The sequence below is a fragment of the Rhea americana genome, unplaced genomic scaffold (assembly GCF_003343005.1).
Source record: "Rhea americana isolate MKP2758 unplaced genomic scaffold, rheAme1 scaffold_76, whole genome shotgun sequence".
NCBI lineage: Eukaryota > Metazoa > Chordata > Aves > Rheiformes > Rheidae > Rhea > Rhea americana.
The window spans coordinates 1,488,050-1,506,559 of record NW_028186934.1 but is presented as its reverse complement, the minus strand read 5'-3'; the positions used below and the strand labels follow the sequence as shown (position 1 = coordinate 1,506,559).

General features: G+C 44.3%; 1 protein-coding gene across 1 annotated transcript in view; it reads right to left on the bottom strand.

Annotated features, from left to right (window-relative positions):
* TNIK (TRAF2 and NCK interacting kinase) overlaps positions 1–18,510 on the bottom strand; it is a 170,997-nt gene that overhangs the window by 21,960 nt on the left and 130,527 nt on the right. The window contains exons 16-21 of the mRNA XM_085322308.1: positions 16,042–16,206; positions 13,989–14,228; positions 11,664–11,770; positions 8,567–8,730; positions 7,240–7,337; positions 719–903 (exon numbers count right to left, since the gene is read on the bottom strand). Coding sequence (XP_085178434.1) covers positions 719–903; positions 7,240–7,337; positions 8,567–8,730; positions 11,664–11,770; positions 13,989–14,228; positions 16,042–16,206 — 959 coding nt within the window. The remainder of the gene's footprint in view (positions 1–718; positions 904–7,239; positions 7,338–8,566; positions 8,731–11,663; positions 11,771–13,988; positions 14,229–16,041; positions 16,207–18,510) is intronic.

Genomic DNA, 18,510 nt, shown 5'->3' with positions numbered 1-18,510 from the left:
GGACCCAGGCAACTATAGGACAGTCAGCCTCACCTCCACCCCTGGAAAGGTGGTGGAACAGCTCATCTTGGATGCCAGCTCCAAGCACATGGAGGAAAAGAAGGTGATCAGCAGTAGTCAGCATGGATTTGCYAAGGGGAAATCCTGCTTAACCAACCTGATAGCCTTCTATGATGGAATGACTGGCTGGGTAGATGAGGGCAGAGCAGTGGACGTTGTGTCCCTTGACTTCAGCAAGGCTTTTGACACTGTCTCCCATAACATCCTCATAGAGCCCACAGAGACCTTGTGTGCGGGAATGGCTTGAATATATGAAAACCAGGAGGTCTGTGCACCCCCCTGCTGGGTACTGCAGCCTTGCCTTCACTGTATCACAGCGTATGACTGGACTGGCATAACCAAAGTGTGTCAAACCTCAGCACATCGTACTTCCGCAGGAACTTTCAGGTGAGGAACTTGCAGCTCCTTGCAACTACCACTACCAACATTAGGAAAAATAACACAATTTTTCCAGTTTTAGAAATGAAAGAAAGGAGGGAAAGGAGGTTCTGAAAACAGCCAAAAGTGAGGAGGAGGTTCCAGAGGCTGCCAGTGGCTGCCTCACAGATTGCTCATGCCCCGCTGCAAGTGCTTTGGACACCTCTCACAGTTATTGCATCTCCAGATAGTGAACACCCAGCAGCTTCATCCTGTGCCCCCAGAAGAAATGGCTTCTTACATCAGCCTTGGGATGTCGCTGACAGGCACAGTCCCATCGTGCGTCTCATTTTCACCATCCTCCTCTTCCTCCTCACTGCTCTCTGACTCCTCGCTGGAGGAGGAGTAGTCAGTCACCTTCTTCAGAGGGCGATTGGTCTCCTCGATGCGCAGCTCCCTTAACTCTTTGGCTAAGGCCGTCAGATCCTAAAGGGGATGGRGGCAAGAACACAAGAAACAAATGGCTATTATATTTAAAGCAAGGAAAATGTCAACACACATCTCTTGAAAAGCCAATGCTAACAGCACGAGCAACAAGAAATAGCTGTACAGAGTCATTACAAAGATGAGACAAACGTAAGACAATGTTTGTAGCATGTAGCATTTATTAAACAAAACAAAACTGGTTTAYGTTCACTGAAAAATCAATAGCCAACCTGTTCTTTTTCTGTTTGGAACGTGTATGTGTATATATATACACACTTATATGTACATACACGACAAAAGTATACTTATTGGAAAAAGTGAAGTTCAGTCACCATCATAGTAAACTGGAAAACAATGTAATTTCAAAGACAGGCTTGGAGAATTTCTGCTGCAGGGTTTTCTCTTCTTTCAAACTTATCAGAGAGGCCCCATGAATTGCATTTATTCTGTAATAAATGCATTCGGGAAGAAAGCAATGAGAGCATCTCCTCTGGAGGGGTGCAATCCCCAAGTCAGGAGCTACTTCAGCGATCAACTTGCGCCGCTGGGCAGCGGCTGCGATGCCGTGATGGGGCGTCTACGGCGGAGCACCCCGTGTGCTGCAGCACTGCCATTGGCAAGACTTGCGAGTCACGGCTCTGAGTCAGCCACAGGATTAAAAACAAAAATTATTAAAAAAAATCCTGCAGGGAGAGCCATTAAGCACTTTATGTGAAATGTGACAGCCTACAAGCTAAGGGGAGAAAAAGAAAAAACTTGAAACAAAGAAAAGATAGGAACAATCCCAAAACCTATTAGAAATTTTCCATTTTTCAGTTTACCATGACTTTGATGAGGTCTGAGACCCAACAGTCATATAAAATAGACACTGTTATTTCAAAACAAGGAACACTGCAGGCACCGTGTAGAAAATAGACTTTTTGTTATCTTACATGCTTTTATAGCAATGCAGGGGGAAGCAGTAGGGCAAAAAAGCATGAGAGCTCTAATTAGAATGGGTTAGAGTACTCTGTTGCACAAAACATGCACATGACGAACACAGCATCGCAATTGCCAGTCTTACCATTTCTCCCTATATTAGTGACCGAGGTAGCCATCAGTGCATTCGGTCAGAGATAAAGGATTAGGGAGAAAGAAACTCATTGAAAAATACTAAATTCCACAGTTGTCTTACGGCCATATTCTCTCTTTACTGCATTCCACAAATTTCCAGTTTCCCGTTCCAGCAGAGCGACTAGAGCAATATTAATTACATTTGCAAAGGGAGTTCTCTAAAATCTATCCCGTCGACATTGGAAGAAAACGATGAAAAAACTTCCATTGCTGAGATGGAAACCCAGTTTATTTTAATCATTAATCAGTAATATTTTGCAAGCAATTTGTATTGCAGTTATTGGTTATTCTTAAGGACATTATAAGCTCTGTTGTGCCATTTGGATTAGAACCTAAAATGAAGCACTCGTTGCTTCGAGTGGAGTAATCATTTATCCCTAATTCTACACAAATCAAACGCAAYGCTTTATTGACATTTAAATTTGCCCTCAAATCACACCGCATTGTGGCTGCTGCAATGAGAAATTCTCAGGAACGATCCATCATTGAAATTAAAAGGAAGGTGATTGTCCCCGGAGCGTGGTGGGGCTGGCGGCTCGCGGGCGGCGCATGGACAATCCCATTCTGCTCCCAGGTATGCCCTGCCGGGCTCCGGCCATGCCGTGCTGGCTTGCCTCCAGCCAGAATACCAAACGGAGGTAACCACACACGTGTTTTGGCTGTTTGGGCAAATATCCTTCCAGTTTTGCTGGCTGTGCCATCTGAAAATCCTGTTTTTCCCTCTCCTCTCCAAYAACGCTAATCATTTTTCACATGGCAAGAGAAGAAACATGAGGAGCAATTTTAATCCTCWATAAAAACCTATTATTCAAGTGCCTCATTTATCCATGCTCTCAACAGCAGCTAAGAAATTCAGTGTGTGCTAAAGAGCATGGCCATCAGAGGGCTTTGCATCAGACCCATAAATATTAGTATGCAGAAAAAATTTATTTTAAGAACCAAAATCAATCTCTGCTTCACAGCAAACCCAGTTGGCAGGTATCATGTATCCCTCTCCAAATCAAAACGCTCTCTGTAACTTTAAGGAAAGGCTCTTTATCACAATTAAGGAGAGAACATGGTATTTAAAGAGTTATTTTTGATGCCAACATGTTTGGGATTGAAACACAGTCAAATCTGCAGTCACGACAACTAATYACTCTAATTAATGCTGCAGCAGCTTCTATGACATGATTATTTCTGTTCCTAAATAAGTCAATGAAATTTGAACAGCCTAACAATGCTCTCAGTTTAGAGTAYAAAATATGATCTTCACTGAATGTTTTCCTTCGATATCACTTGGAGCTACCTCAACTTTGCAAAGGCCTTTAAGAGAAGCCTGTGTAAGAGCCTCTTAAAAATGTAATTGAGCTTCCTGCACTAACTATGGAAAATCAGGCGTCTTTTTTGCATCTTCCATAGCTAAGCAAAGTCCACCAGGGCTGCAAGTCTGCAGCCCTTCCCACGCTCACAGTGGCTGGTAGAGACTCCAGCGAGGGCGCAGACGGCATTTCTAGCGGCCGAGGTCCCAACCCTCTGCAAGGGCCGACGTGCGCCCTGCGGCTCCCAGCCCGCGCTGCTGGCAGAGGCACGCAGCCAACTTSTCCGCGCACCCAAAGAGCATCTGCAGGCTGCCCCGGGCTGCTCTCAACGCCGGGATTCCTTCCCGATGCCAGACTCCCATCCCGACTCCTCTCCCCTGCCCCTGCGCAGACCTCGCCACCGAACTGAAGGAGATTGCTCAGAGAGGAAGGGTCCGACTCGCAGTGCTGCGACAAACTCCAGACAGCTCAACGCACGCCTATCATTTCTCCTGCACGTCAGAAAAGCGTGGGCTGACCGAAATTCTTCCATCAGGCAGAGAGCTGATTAAAGTACATATGCGATCAGCCTTCTGCAGTTATCACTAGAAGATACTTAGCCAAATATTTTAAAAATCAGCTTAATTAGTTTTTAATAACCAATTTGGAAATTATAATAGCAATAATAGTCCCAGACAATATCATCAGATAACTCATATTTTCTACTTAAAGCTTTGCCTCAGGATAGTTAATTCTTCGATGCTATCATTTTCGCAAGATAATGAGCACTTTGTAGGATTAAACGGCTTCACTGACTTACTCTTGGACCAAAAACAATCTGACAACTAGAAAGAAAGTGCTCTGTAGTTCCAAATGTGTCTGAAATGTTATTACTGAGGGTGACATAATACGTAAGTCAGCAGTATCTGTGCTCTTTAATTACTTCTAATTGCAAAGACTTCTTTAGATTTAATATTTGCCGGAATCAAGTCAGTTTGGTTTCCAAAATCGTATCATTTAACTTGAATTTAACATACAGGCTGCCTCTATTTAGATACTGATTTATGCACTTTTTCCTTAACAAACCACCTCATTAAACAAACTCCAGCGCTAATGTTTTATCTGAGAGAACATTTTAGCTAACCAGCACATTGTTCTCCTTCTTCCATACATTCTTCTTTTTACAGGACACAGCTCACAGGAGAGGCTGCTGATACTGGGGCTTTCAATGACAGCCACACAATTAAGAGAGGTGTATGCACATTAAAGCACATGGGAGATAAGTGAAACGCTGTCTCAGGAAGGTTTAGTCTTTTCCCATGCACATTTAAAAATTCACTATCATCAGATATGCACATATTTTAAAATACTATCATATGGCAAAAATGCTCTAATTTGGGACTCTATTGCTTTAATAGGATAGACTAAGACTAGCATCACCAATGATGCCCTTCACATCAACGCTAGTTTTGGAACTTTTCCATTCAACTCAATTAGCTGAACACCATTGTACTGCAGTTACCAGAGTGATAATGGGTAAATCTGTAAGCTAAGCTAAGTATTTCTTATGAAATTAGGCAATGGAGAACTCTTCAAGACCCAGTCAGGCAGAGTAACAAACTCCATGTGCAGAACCTCAATTATTTTCCAGGAATACTGTGTGGCACCATAAGCACCCTACATGTTTTAAAGGGACTTTGGTATGCAAAGGCAGGTGTTATACTTTCTGTCTGGAGAGGCAAATTCCTACATATTCCCTAAAGGATTCTACATAGTCTCCGACTATTCAATTTTTAACTGATGCTGCCTCACATCTTGCTTTCATGCGGGTTTTCTAGCAAGACACAGACAGCACCCACAGCCCATGCTGGTTCAGACTCTGTTTTCAGGTCCCCAACAACCTGCCTGCAAACTCTTCCCCATTTGGCATTAGACAAGCCAATCTAGCTGTTGGCTGGGGACAAGAGACCTCATGTTCTGAGATATCTGCCCTCACACCTATTAATTATGGAGAAACAGCATTTTACATCTTAGAATGAGCTCAGCAAGCTTATTCTATTCATTGTAAGTTCATACAGTTTTCAATCCAGTCGCATATCTTTACAGAGTATCACTGATCTCCTACTCCAAACACTGTTATTATCCACCCCTGTCCCTCTCCTTCTACTTTCTGCTAGACTCTAATTTTTAAACACATGCAGTAAAACCTTGACATGGGAAAAATGAAAACGTCTGAAACACTTCTCAAGATCTGGAGTGCACTATAGATGGACAGTATCAACTTACTCTCTTTGCAGTCTCATTGAACTCTGTGGAGGCAGTGGCTGAGCAAGCCTGGCCAAACCAGGCCCTACTGCTCCCAGTAAGAATTTGCTTGGGCTTTGGGTTTGACAGTGGCTTGATTCCAGCCAGGAACAGTCATCACTGTAAAACCGCAGCACCAGCAAGAAAAGCAACAATTTGGGACAGCTCAGATCACCCCCTTGTGCAGAGTGCCACCTGGGGAATTATGAATTTCCATGTCTGTCCTGGGAGTTACACATTTACCGATGCTGGCGACTGGTGGGTGAAGAGCATCTGCATAGGAGGGTGAGAATTTCAGCTGGTGTAAGCCAAGATAGCTCCAGAGACTCTCTCTTTGCAGCTGATGGTCTGGTTCATAGCAATGAATTAATCACCGTGTTCCACTACTCTGTTTTCTTCTACTTGCCAAGTGCGTTCATTTGAATTAGGCCTGAATTGCATTTCAATATAGCTCCATCTTCCCACTGAAATCAATGGGCTCTCGTGGGCTGTAGCTGAGAGCAGAATTTGATGTGCCGCAGTTTGTCCACATCCCCTCCGTTAGTGTAAGAAAATTCTGTTCTTGGTCTTTCACTTTCAAATATGCAGAACGACAGTAACACGAGTTGCCCTGCGCGTAAGAGTTCACGTACTTCTTGCCATGGCCTCCATGCAAGTGGCCCGCAAGTGGGTTTCACACAGCCCACGTATGAGCAGAACATACCGACCGATCCATCTCCCTCCCCCCAGGCAGGCCCACCATGCTGAAACACAATCTTTTGGTCTGAAAAGATTGCATTAGCACCTTTTTGAATGTCAGCACCAAGAAAACCCAGTTTGATATTAAGCGCTACCTAGGCAACCTTGCATAGGCATGACCCACTGAGAAAAGATATCACTAACCTCATCTATAGCTTTCTTATAGCTCTGTGAGTAAGGGAAGATTAATCAGCATCAGAGGAAACAGATCGGGACAGGAAAAAGCCAGAGGAAGGGCAAGCAGGTTAGAAATAAAATTAGAATTGTTAGCTCAACGCTGTGGAGTGTAAAGAAAAAACAACATCAACAAAACATTAATACACATTAAAAAAGAGAAAGCAGTGGAAAATCATTTTGGTTATTTAGGTCAACTCTGAAGTTTTAAAATACAAACGTCAACGACATTAAACTGGAAAGAAACACTTCGGGCGAGACTTTGCTGGGCCTTTGCCAGCGGAGTAATAAAACGGGAGCGTACAGAAGTTACTGCCAGGTTTGTCTGTAAACCGTGAAGACTCTGGGTGGCCGGTTCGCCAGCCTCCGCTGCGAGGAGCATCCCCTCGGCGAGGCCGCGCGGGACCTGCCATGCAGCTCGGAACACAACAATGCGCCGTATGCAAACACCAGCCCCAAGCTAGCAAAGCACTTAAGCCTCTGCTTGATTTTAAATTGCAGCCTTAAGTGCTTTCCCCTAGACTTGGGTTACTGATAGAAATCATGCACTCTCTTAAGCATTCAAATCTCCCACAGGCTCTTGCCAGTGTTGTTTTCGAGTCTCTCAGCTGGAGGAGCAATGGCACTAGCCTCTTTTTATGGGTCCCCAAGGTTGTGCTATGGCACCGAACGGAAACATGGCCAATCCAGTTGGCAACATTCCTGCAGGAAATAATTTAAGACTCACAGCAGGTCGGCTTGGTCGTGTCACGTCTCTGTTGTCTTCCTGTTTTATCTTAGCGGGCTCGTGGGGGAGCACAGGTGACCCCTCTGGTTTGACGGTTCCTGAGCAAAAGGAAAGCAGAGATGGTGGGGAACTACAGCTCCGGCAAGGCAGGAGGCTGCGTGCCCTGCCACACGCCGTCTCTGCAAGGTGCCCATTCACTTGGGAAAAGTGTGTTTCCCCCTTCTAAAACCTTCCAGGAGACCATGACATCATGGGCCTCACCTCCCCGCAGCCCCTCCTGCTGTCTGGAAAAATCCTCCTTGGCCTTTCTGCTTGGTTCAACAAGTCTCCCTCAATTCAGCAACACATCTATAACCAGGTCCACAGACAGCCCTCTCTCAACATCACTGCCCTTCCTCTGCTATGGCAACAAGTTTGCTCTCAAAGAGCAGGCTGCGGGAGAAATGAGCAGTTCCGCAGCATCTGACATTGCTAGGAGATTATCTGCCACAGGATTCCTTATTAGTAAAAACAAAAACAAAGCAAAAAGGACAACTGGCGATAAGTTACTTTTATTGACTACCTAGAGAAGTGATTATTTCAACAACAACACATGTCATCTTCTAGTCAAGTCATAAAAAATTCAAAGCATGGATGCAGCATTTGTTTTAATGCGTTTCAGCTCTGTGGATTTATATTCCAGGGCTGTGACAGAAATGCAGATAAACTGGCTGTATCTGCTTTAGCCACTCCTAGTGTGATTAAACAGGGAAACAGAAGATCTTTAAGATGGCTTTAAGATGCTAGGGAGCAATTCAGCTAGGAACATAAACCCAGTGTAAACACAGTTCCCTTCTGAAAGCTTTTTAGAGAAAGTTGCTTACAGGCCAATTCATTTCTCTGCTCCCACCTCATACTCTGTGCAGAGATACAGTCCAAAAAAAAAAAAAAAAAAAAAAACAAAAAAAACCACCACAAAACCACCATATACCCCCCCCAACTTTAACACACTCCCAAAGGAACCCATACATACAGAAGAAGTGAATTTGGGGTCTCCTTTGGACAAATTATGGGTCACTGTGACATTTAAGTAGAGTGTAGTGCCCCAGGACATGCTGTCACTCTGCAGGCAGCACCTTTGCCAGCCTTGGCACAAGTTTGGGTTGCAAAGGGGCAAGTTGGTCTTACTTGCCAGAATCAGAAAAACATCCATTACCTGATGAAGCCTTTGGAAAATTATTTTCTTAAACACAAACGAGGTCAGAGACATCCTGCCCTTCTCGCTTATCAAGTGATCTCCAAAAACAGGGCAGGTGCTACAAACATTTGAAGGGAAAAGCCACCTCACCTCTAACTCTGTTGCGCTCGCTGGAGCCTGCCTGGGAGCCGGGCTGGGATCCCCCCTGGGAGCTGGGCTGGGAGCTGGGTGTGCTGGAGCTGGAGGAGCTGCCGCTGCTGGTGCGCTGCAGCGGACTCTCGATGATGGGCTCCGTCCGCCTCAGGTCCGGGTTGCTGCGGGAGCACAGAGCGGAGACGGTGTCAGCAGGTGCCATGCGCACCTCAGCAGCTTCAGCTCCTTCCATAACTGGCCTGGGAGAGCGGACTTATCATGGCCACACGTAGTGTGACAAAAAGCACTTTCACAGCCACAATATGCTATGCACTCAGACAACAGCTTCCACAAGCTCTAAAATCACCAAGGGATCTTATGCAAGGGTTCTCTTGCAAAAATGCTTAACTGACCTAGGAGTTGTGGGCTCACTGCAAACTGATGAAGCCTGTACAGCTCCACCAATGAATCTTCATTTCTAAGGTATATGCTAACACTGCCTGCAGAGACAGATGCAAACCCACCAGTGTTGATGGGCCATGGGAAAGTCATGGGGTCCCTGCAGTCTCCACCTAATTTAATGAAGACTCCAGTCTGCCTCTCACTGATGGATTCTGTCTGATGTTTGTTAAGCAAGGTAATGAGGACACCTCTTCTGCTGCAGAAGACAGGGCTGAAGCCTTGTCTCCTCAAGCTATTGATCCTGTAAGCCCTACTAACGTCCATGGAAGCTGCGTGACTGCGCACAATCAGGCACTCAACATCTTTATGGAGCTGAACCATAACCACAAAGAAAAATCATTAGAGCAATTTTACACACTCGTTTTGCCAGATGTAGCAAAATCTAGAAGACTGTTTGCTTAGAACTCTATTTCAGCCCCTAGACATGCCATGCTGGATTTATCTGCATTAAACAATCTTCATTCTAAAATCCGGAATTTGCAACTTGCTGTTAAACAAAGAACAAAATGTTTTAGTGAAGAAAAAATCTCAAGTTTGCAACAAGGCTGCAGATTACTTTTGCCGCTTATTCACACTTCCTAGTTATCATGGCTTCCTATCTCAGCCACTTCAAATTTGCGTAAGTTACCCACTTCAGGCATTTTATTCCTTGATTTCTTTCCCCCCTGTGGACGTACATAAATCTAGAACAAAAAGTGTCCTTGATATACAAAGAGTGACGAATAGTTCTCAGGGTATCAGATGCCTTTAGGACATTAATTCTTATTTGGCACTGAAATGACACCAGAAGACATACTCATGCAGAGTTATGCAATTTGTTTTTACGCAAGATTTGTTAAGTGATCTTATTATTCAAAGCCCTGTTAAAAATGTATAGAAAGCTTTTTCCATAGAGTCCAATTAGGGCCTTGTGTACATAAAAATTATGCTGGAATATTGCCACATTAACTAATGCAATTGCAATCAAAGGCATTGAACACTAATATAAAGTGTGCGCTGTGCACGCTGTGCGTCATTCAAAGCTACTCAGAAACTATCAGAGTGGCACAAACTGGCTGGATTGCGCAAAGCCCCATAAATGGGTGATTGGCAGAAGTTATCTTGAATTTACATGGGCACTTCTTAAAATGATAAAAGAAAGATAGTAGCTTTCTGTGCAAGGAAATATTCCCTCCAGTCATTAAAACAGCGTTACAAATAAAAGTATATTTTTATCATATTAACATTTATGCATGGGAACAATCAAGAAGCAACAGGAGAGGTGGTTAAAAAAGAACGATGTGAGAAATGCTACATTATCATCAAATAAATAAATGTTATCATTTCACTGATTAGTTAGCTTAATGGACTTTTTCACTGCCTGATTGTTTTCAGTTTTCATCAAACTGAAGGTTTCCAGCTCAAGCTGTACAGCTGACTAAATTAACTCGTGAAATACATTTGAAAACTAACAATTTATTTATTTGCCTGCATTGACCAGGACTGGGACTGTGAAGCTCAGGGAAACACTAAAACTTGAATCCTACATTCTCACTCTCAATACCATCACATACTAGGACTACATAGTTAAACATTCTACTGCATTTTATATTATATTTCAGGCCATAGCCTGAAAATTAAAATTAAATTATTATTTAAGAATTAAATTCAAAGAACAGCATTTTCAAGAACTCAGAATGCTTCAGTCTTGAGCAATAAAAAATCCATGGCACGAATGCTTTTTTCTCTCATTTAAAAAGAGAGAGAGAAAAAGATTCTTGCCTTCCTCCTTCTGCTACCCCTGCCAGCTACTTAAGCTGTTGCTCAATGTACAGGAGGTTGCTGATGCATGATTCAGGCATTCAGCTGGAAAGAAAAAGGCATATGCTGAAAAGCTGGTTACAGTGCACAGCATATGGCTACGAATATGCCAGCGTTTGCTATTTGACCTAACCCTAAAAGGACACGGCAAGAAACAGAAACCAAAGAGTTCCATCATACCAAGCTACATGGAACATATGTTCATCCAGAGATCTACCTGTCTACAGTGTCTTTACTTCTCTATCTTCCCCAGTAACATTTTAATGTCAGTGGCATGCTAGCTGGGAGAAGACTCTAGTCCTAGGAGGTCAAAACTGATTTAAATTTGATCTGTATTTCAGCAGGATCCGGCTCTCACCCTAGCATACCAGCGCATATCTTGGGCACACTTGGGCTTTACCTGTGAAAATCTGCTCCGACTAGTTGGAAACTTGTACAGCTGAGATCTCCCTGCTGGCTTAGTAAGGCATGGTTTCCCCTATGTACAAGAGGCGATGGGAGAAACAGGAGCTATTTCCACTAAATCATCCAAATTCCTGTTCAGTTCCGCAGCAACAGGTGCAGCGCCAGCCACAACCCCCTATCATCCAAGAACAGATTCGAGCTAACTCAAAGGGAGCAAAACCAGCAGGAATCCAAACAGTTCCAGCCCTTGGGTGTGATACAAAATACTAACAAATGTGAAACTAATTCATCACAGCTGCAATAAAAGTACTGCAAATCTTGTTTTCACGCATTGGGGCTCCCACTTTGCTTGCAGGACCTGCGAGCTGGTGCCCAAGGAAGAAACCTGAAATGAGCTATAGGAAACGCTGAGGGGTTATTTCTGCCCCCGACACTTGGTCTCTCATACCTTGCACGAATTGGCTGGGATCCCAGTCGGGGTCCTAGTGCGCTGCCATTGCCCGGGGAGTTCTTCCTTGCCAGAGCGGGGGATATGGAAGTGGTTCGTTGAGGCACCTGGAAAAGAAACGGAGAGAACCACAGTTACTGAGTTTGCCCAATTAAATCAGGCTGCCGCTCATACTTCTGAGAGGTCAAGTTTCAGCATTTCCTTAAGACTCAATTTATAATTGATTTCCCACTGAGAGACATGTAATATTTATAGCAATTATAAAACATAAAGCTCTCAGCTTTTACAAGGAACCACCTGAGTGTAAGACAGAAAGGAGCTGCAAAGGTGTGCAGCGCAGGGCTGTTCCCTGCAGAAAAGCCCTCAGCAACACACGAAGCCGCCCCCTTACCATCAAACAAAGAATTTCTTTTCTCAAAAGCTGAATGTATACACACATATATACATATATAAGTAGTCTAAATTTAACAAAAAAAGAAGAAAAAACACAGTGTGGAATTTTTAAGATAAAATTCTCAAAGCAGTTAATTTCATCAGCCACTGTGGAGTTTTTTTCAAGGGTGTCTAGATGGGATATAGCACACAAACTGTCATAGAGAACGTGTTGACTGCCTGTTAAACAAGAGAGCCGAAAGATCCAAGCTGAACCGCTCAATGCTCTCGATCAAACCAAAGCAAAGCCCGGGCCCGTGCGTGCCATGGCGCATCACCCAGGCCCTGCACCGGCTGGCACAGCGGCACCCGCTTGTCACATCCTAGCTCCGAAATCGCTGTGCACCAACACACAGCAGCGCCATGAGGAAAAATACACCGTACTTGAGCCTGCCAGAAAGAGGTACGGCAACACTCACCTGTGGAATACCTTGCATCAGGTAATAGAGAGGCCAAAAGCTCAGCAGGGTTAGCAAAAAAAGGATCAGGTATTTTTTTTGGAGAATAAACACACATTTATGTTAGACAAGCCAAAATGATTCAGAGAGAGAAAGCCTTACATTCTGCGGCACCGCTAGCAATAACTTCTTCACTCATTGAACAGAAATTCCCCCAACGGGCATGTTACTCTGCAATCGTGACTTTTCAAGTTTCTTTTACCTTCCTCTGAAGCATCTAGTCATAAACACTGGCAGAAACAAGACACCGGACCACAGAGACAGCCAGCCCAGGCTCACGTGACAGTCCTTTTGTTCCCAGATACAATCACCGCAAATTTATTTTGTCAGTAAATGTGAAGTCAGACTTCATGCGTATTACTGCTGATACAACGGCTTTAAAGGTGAAATGCTGTTTGGTGCGGGGAGCCTTTCCACAGCTTGGGGTTTCCTCAGACGAAGGGGCATATACTCCATAGTGCCTGAAAAACCAGGAGCTGCGGTCTGATGGAGCAGAGCGTCACTGCAGTTGAAATAGCTGTCGTTCTCAAAAGACTCCAGAGAAAAAGCAGCACCATACAGTGTTGTTTTCAATCTAGCCAGGAGCAAACCCCAAGGGATTTTCAAAATCAGTATCAAGGGTCTGATATCGAGGACGGGCTGCTTCAGCTCTCACCAACTACAATCTGAGGACTGAGCTGGATCATCATTTGTGAGCAGAGGTGCCACTGGTAAGTGGCTGTCTCTGCAGATTACAGGTTTTTGGGGCTTGGGTCTTCAGAGTTGCTGGTTTTGCTTTTCCTCTTAAGCACTGATCTTCTCACTTAGTGATAGCAGAAATAGGAATATTACTAAAATCACATGTGACACACCACCATGGAGCCTATTAGCTGATATTTTGCTCTTAAAAATGCAAGTCACTTACTTGCTAATCCAAAGAAACACTACCTCTCAATCAAGGACAAATACTATCTGCCCTGCTGTCGCTAATCAATTTGTTGAATTTTTCCTCTGTAAAAATCCAACCAAGCTGAGGGCTGATTCACTGTAAGGGGAATTTTAATGGTCAAGTTATAATTCATCCAAAGTGAAGGTGTATAAACAATGCAATAGAAATACTGGACCAGAAGAGTCTTAATTAAAGAGGTACTGCCAGATGCTGCCATAATGTCAACAGAGGTATAAAGCTGCTGGAGCCCTTACAAGTCTTCCATCAAATATTGATTACAACTAGAGGCATGGCACTGAGCTAAAGGACCCGTCTTATTGAGTATGACAAATTTTATGTTCCTGCAATTCTATTTAAACAGAACAGATTTTTATCCTCAGGGAAAGAGAAATGGATTTGCTAGGGACTTGCTGCGGCTCGAGAACTTTCTCCACCACCGAGCAATGCTACGGAGCAGTGTGGGCACTGCCTCTTTCCCGTGCTGAAAGGGAGGAGTGGTAATGTTACCTTTGGCGGGATGTCTTCCTCCTGCCGTAACCAAGAACTTCGGTCAAACTTTTCAATGCGAGGGGGCAGAGGAGGGTTTTCTGAGGTGGGGTCCGAGTTCTGCCTTGGCATCTCAGGGCGGTGAGAGGCCACCGTCAGAGCCTCCTGAAACCCAGCCATCCCCTTGGTGGGCTGTTCATGCAGGGACTGAGAGCCAGACAAGGAGCTTCCTTGGGATTTCACAGTGACCAGATGTGGAATCTAAGCACCAAGTCAAAACAGAACTATCAGTACAAGATGGAAAAAATAAATTAGGAAAAAATATTAAAAATCTGTTTTTTTTTTCCAAAAAAAAAAAAATTGATTAGCAGTTCAGATGCACTAAAAAGCCCCCTCAGTTTGAGATCAGCAGCATTTCGGTTTCAAGAACTTCTGACTTACACCAAATGAATGCAAAAACTATTAAAAAATCGTGGCCGCAGAGCTCAGCATTTTAAAGCCAAGAAATGCCCAAGCCAGAGCTGTATGTTTCAGGTCTGACCGTTTCTGCTCTGTGATACGGTGTTCACTTCCAGCACTGCACACCATTTCGGAAACAATCCCCAAGAGCAAGCCCAGGCTGTTTGCTCCGACAAGCGCGCGCACGGGATGTGCCGTCCTGGCCGTGCCCGGCACTTGCTGAATCTCAAGCTATTAAGCCTGTGTCTCTAACGTGCTAATGATATTTGGCATGGAATTTTGTTGTTAAAAATAAAGGAAACAAGAATAAATAATAATTAAAAAAATCAGGAATTCTGAGGCACAGATGGCTTAAAAAAAACCCTTGAGGCATGAATTTCTATAGGTGTAGGCAGTACCTTATCCTGCAGATGAATCATAGAGATCTAAGGTTTGTAAGTGAAAAGAACACTGTCACCTGTGGTGGGAAAGCTGAGATATTTGCAAAAGCAGAATTTATGAAATCAGAGCTCCTTCTTAGGTCCCCATAAAGTCAGCAATAGCCTCTTCTTTGACGCAGCACAGAGTTGTAACCTTTATTTCAGTATAAACACGATGTTTCTGCATATATGTATACGCATTCATGTACACAGGTGCCTGGATTTCAAGTGACTTTTTCGTTAGTATCTTAGTCAAACAAAATCCTTGCAGCTGTTGACAATATATGTCACCAGAGTGTGGTTATTTTCAAAGGAGTATGGAAAAAACAGTTTGTGTTTGGTCAATCAGACTGCTATGAAGTGGGGTTTTATGGTTTATGTTTGTATTATGTATGAAAGGAAGAAATAGCTAAATAAGGGCTTCCCTGCAAGTGTTTTATTTAAAGTTGACATTGCCCTGCTGATCTGCAGATGAACATACAACAGGCAGATGGCACTTTTCAGCACATTTTCCCATAGAAAGCCCATGTGAATCTGGACCAAAAACCTGGTTCCTCCCCTCTGAAATTCCTGCTCGAGTCTGCAGGATTTGTGGATGCTGAACCAGGTCCAGCTCTGATGCTCTCACAACTTTCCGTGGTACCCCACAGTACCTGGGACTGGGATTAGCTTTTAAAATAATGATTCCCCTCCTCATTGGGACCTACTGCCCTTTTTGGATGTGTTTGTGACTGATGTTAACTTGATGGAAAACCAAAACAAAAATCTGAAGTAAAATAACAAAGGAAGCAAAATCTCTTTCTGACGATCCTCAGCATCAAAGCACCCTAGGCTTTTCATACCAGGCTCTGGAGTTTTAGTCCTTTAAATAAAACATATCCGAAGAGGAACAGAACAACTGCTTTACTGGTGCAGACCAGTGGTTCCTCTAGGTCCTCAGCTTGTTTCTAGTAGGAACCAGTACCTGATGCTTCAAAGGAAGGTATAACCCAGCATGATGTTTCTAACACATGGAGGTGAAAAGAAGAATCCACTCATGAATGTAGATGCTGCCCTTAGTCCCAAATACACCTCAGGCTGAGAAACCATGGAGTGAGATATTATTTCCTTCCATTCACAATCTTTCTCGTGACCTTACCGGCACCCCGAGCATCGTGGTTTCTGTAAACGAGCCTGCCGGGAACAAGCACCATTACCTGCGGGTCCACGGGTCTGAGCAGGGGTGGGGTCCGGGCTGGCTGCACACCGCTAATGCTGAAGGACTCGGAGCGAGGAGGCAGGTTGGGGTCAGAAATCCTGTTGGCCACCTTGTGAGGCATCGCCGGCGAGCTCTGACGGTTGAGTCGGGAGCGCTCCTCCACCTGCAGCGACACGGGAGGAGAGCCCATCAACATCAGCCTCCTTGCTGAATCACCAGCACATGCTCTAGTTACCGCACAGTCATTTGGCCTGCTTTCCAAAGAGATGATCGTATTTCCTGCTTATTTTCCGTTCCCTGAACCAAGGGACCAGGTCACTTTACGCATCTGGTCTTTGAGCACTATAAGGATTTCTGTATTGGGTAAGTGCACAAGTCTGGATCTCAGCAGTCCCAACCTCTACAGCCAAGCTCAGGTTCTCATGCGATCTGTATCAGCTTTACTTTACCTCATTTTCCTTCTCCCTCACCCCATTAACCTGACTCAGGTTTACCTGCTCCATCGTATGTTCACTTCTACCAGTTTTCTTCCTCCTCCCCTTCCTTTTCTAAGCTGCCCAGTGCCCTATCCCCCATCAAAAGCCTATAACTGAGCAGCTCTCTCAGATGCTCTCCAGCACAGCCTGATACTAGTTGCTCAATTCACAGGTTGACAACACTCAGCTTTTTGTTTCAGTGTGTATCCAACACCCTTGGCCGTGCCTGAACAAACCAGAGCAGCTGTACAGGGCACCCAGCATTTTACCCTTGCACAGAAAGTGCTGCCCACAGACCTGCCCAGTTCACTGTAGGCTTAATGCAGCGTTGCCACAAGGGACTGCCGTTACGGACACAGCTGCGATACGTTGCACAAACACAGAGCAGCAGGATTCACTGGATTGCTCTGTTTGTGAAGTCTGAGACCATGAAGAGATATCATTAGGAAATCTAAGTGGCACCTCCAGTTTCTAAGGGATAAAAAAAGCCCCATGAAAAAGCCATTTATAACCAAAAACCAAGACATATATTGGAAACTCCTTTCTCTTTAGATATATCAGATTTTTCTATGACTATGGAGACCAAGTCACCCAGCAGATTGTGCAATAAATGCATTTTAAAGAGTCCCCAAAAAGGACTATTTATACATCATGTGCATAGCTCTTGCCTCTACATAAATGTATCTTGAAGCAAGGGGATTCTTTACTGCAAACACCACAAGGAGCACTTTTGTTAGATTTGAATCCAGGAATAAACATGGCAGCCAGAAAATGTCTGGCTTTGATCTAGATTTAGCAAGTCTGGCACCTTGTCATGTATGGAAGGAAAAAAAAAAAAAAAACTCTGTTACTGATAGAGACATAAAAACAAAGCTCATTGTTTTCAGGTAATCTTGGTGGAAATAAAATGGTTTCAGCTAACCCAGACATATGTGCAATCTGTATGCTACTGAGATGAGACTGCACGCGCTGATATACATGCAACATATCCTATGCAGAATTTTTGATACCTCAGCTAGAGACCTGATGCATATTTTCACTCACGAGTCATTCATATATGTTAAATACCATTAGTATGTCTTAATTCCACTATGTCATGTCGAAAAGTAAACCATAAAATAGGCTTGCTTGGGAGAAAACATAGCTTTTCTGTAAGTAAACACATAATCACGAAAGACATGCAACAGCCCTTATATTAATAAAAATGAAGCATTCACTAACAACTTGCCCCACACACTACCCACTGGCTCCAGAGGCCGTGCAGAGCTYGGTTCAGCGAGGCCCACAGGAACCCTTGCAGTGCATGTGAGGACAGGGAGGACAGTGGGGAGGGAGATGAACTCCTCCTGAACAAGGTGGGCTTTGCACGAGTGCTGGGAGAGGCTTGTTGCTGGTCACCCCAGAGGAGCTCCAGTATATCTGGTCATTATCCAAGCGTTGGCACTCACCAGAGCCGCCAAAAGCGATGACATGGGTCCCTCCAGCTATTTTTGGGAGCCTGCCGGCAGAGTGCCAAGCCATAATGCACAGCCGATTATGGATGATTTCAAAGCTTGCATGGAAAAGGCAGGAAAGCAACGAAATGGGGGATGTCTGTGAGCTAGGAAGGAGAAAGATGCTTGGTTTTCCAACCACCAGCATTGCCTCACCAGTGGTTCATTTCATCAGTACACCGAAGACGATACGCTTGGGGCTCTCTCGTTCTACTCCATGGCGTCTTATTGACTACAGTATTATGCAGAGAGGAGAAAAAAGCAGCACTCTGCAGTGCCAGACTCTACAAGAATTCATCATTGCTCCCGTTCGCCAGCCATCTCTTATATAATTCAAGATTCACATCAAATGGGAAACATCCCTAGCAGCTTTTGTGGAGGTCCCAGTGGAAAGCAGCTAATGCTGCCATGAATTATTTCAAAGCAAAGGATGGATGACAAAAGCCAGGGGGACTGAAGGGAGAGCTGAAATGCGATTGACTGTTGCGGAGAACAGCA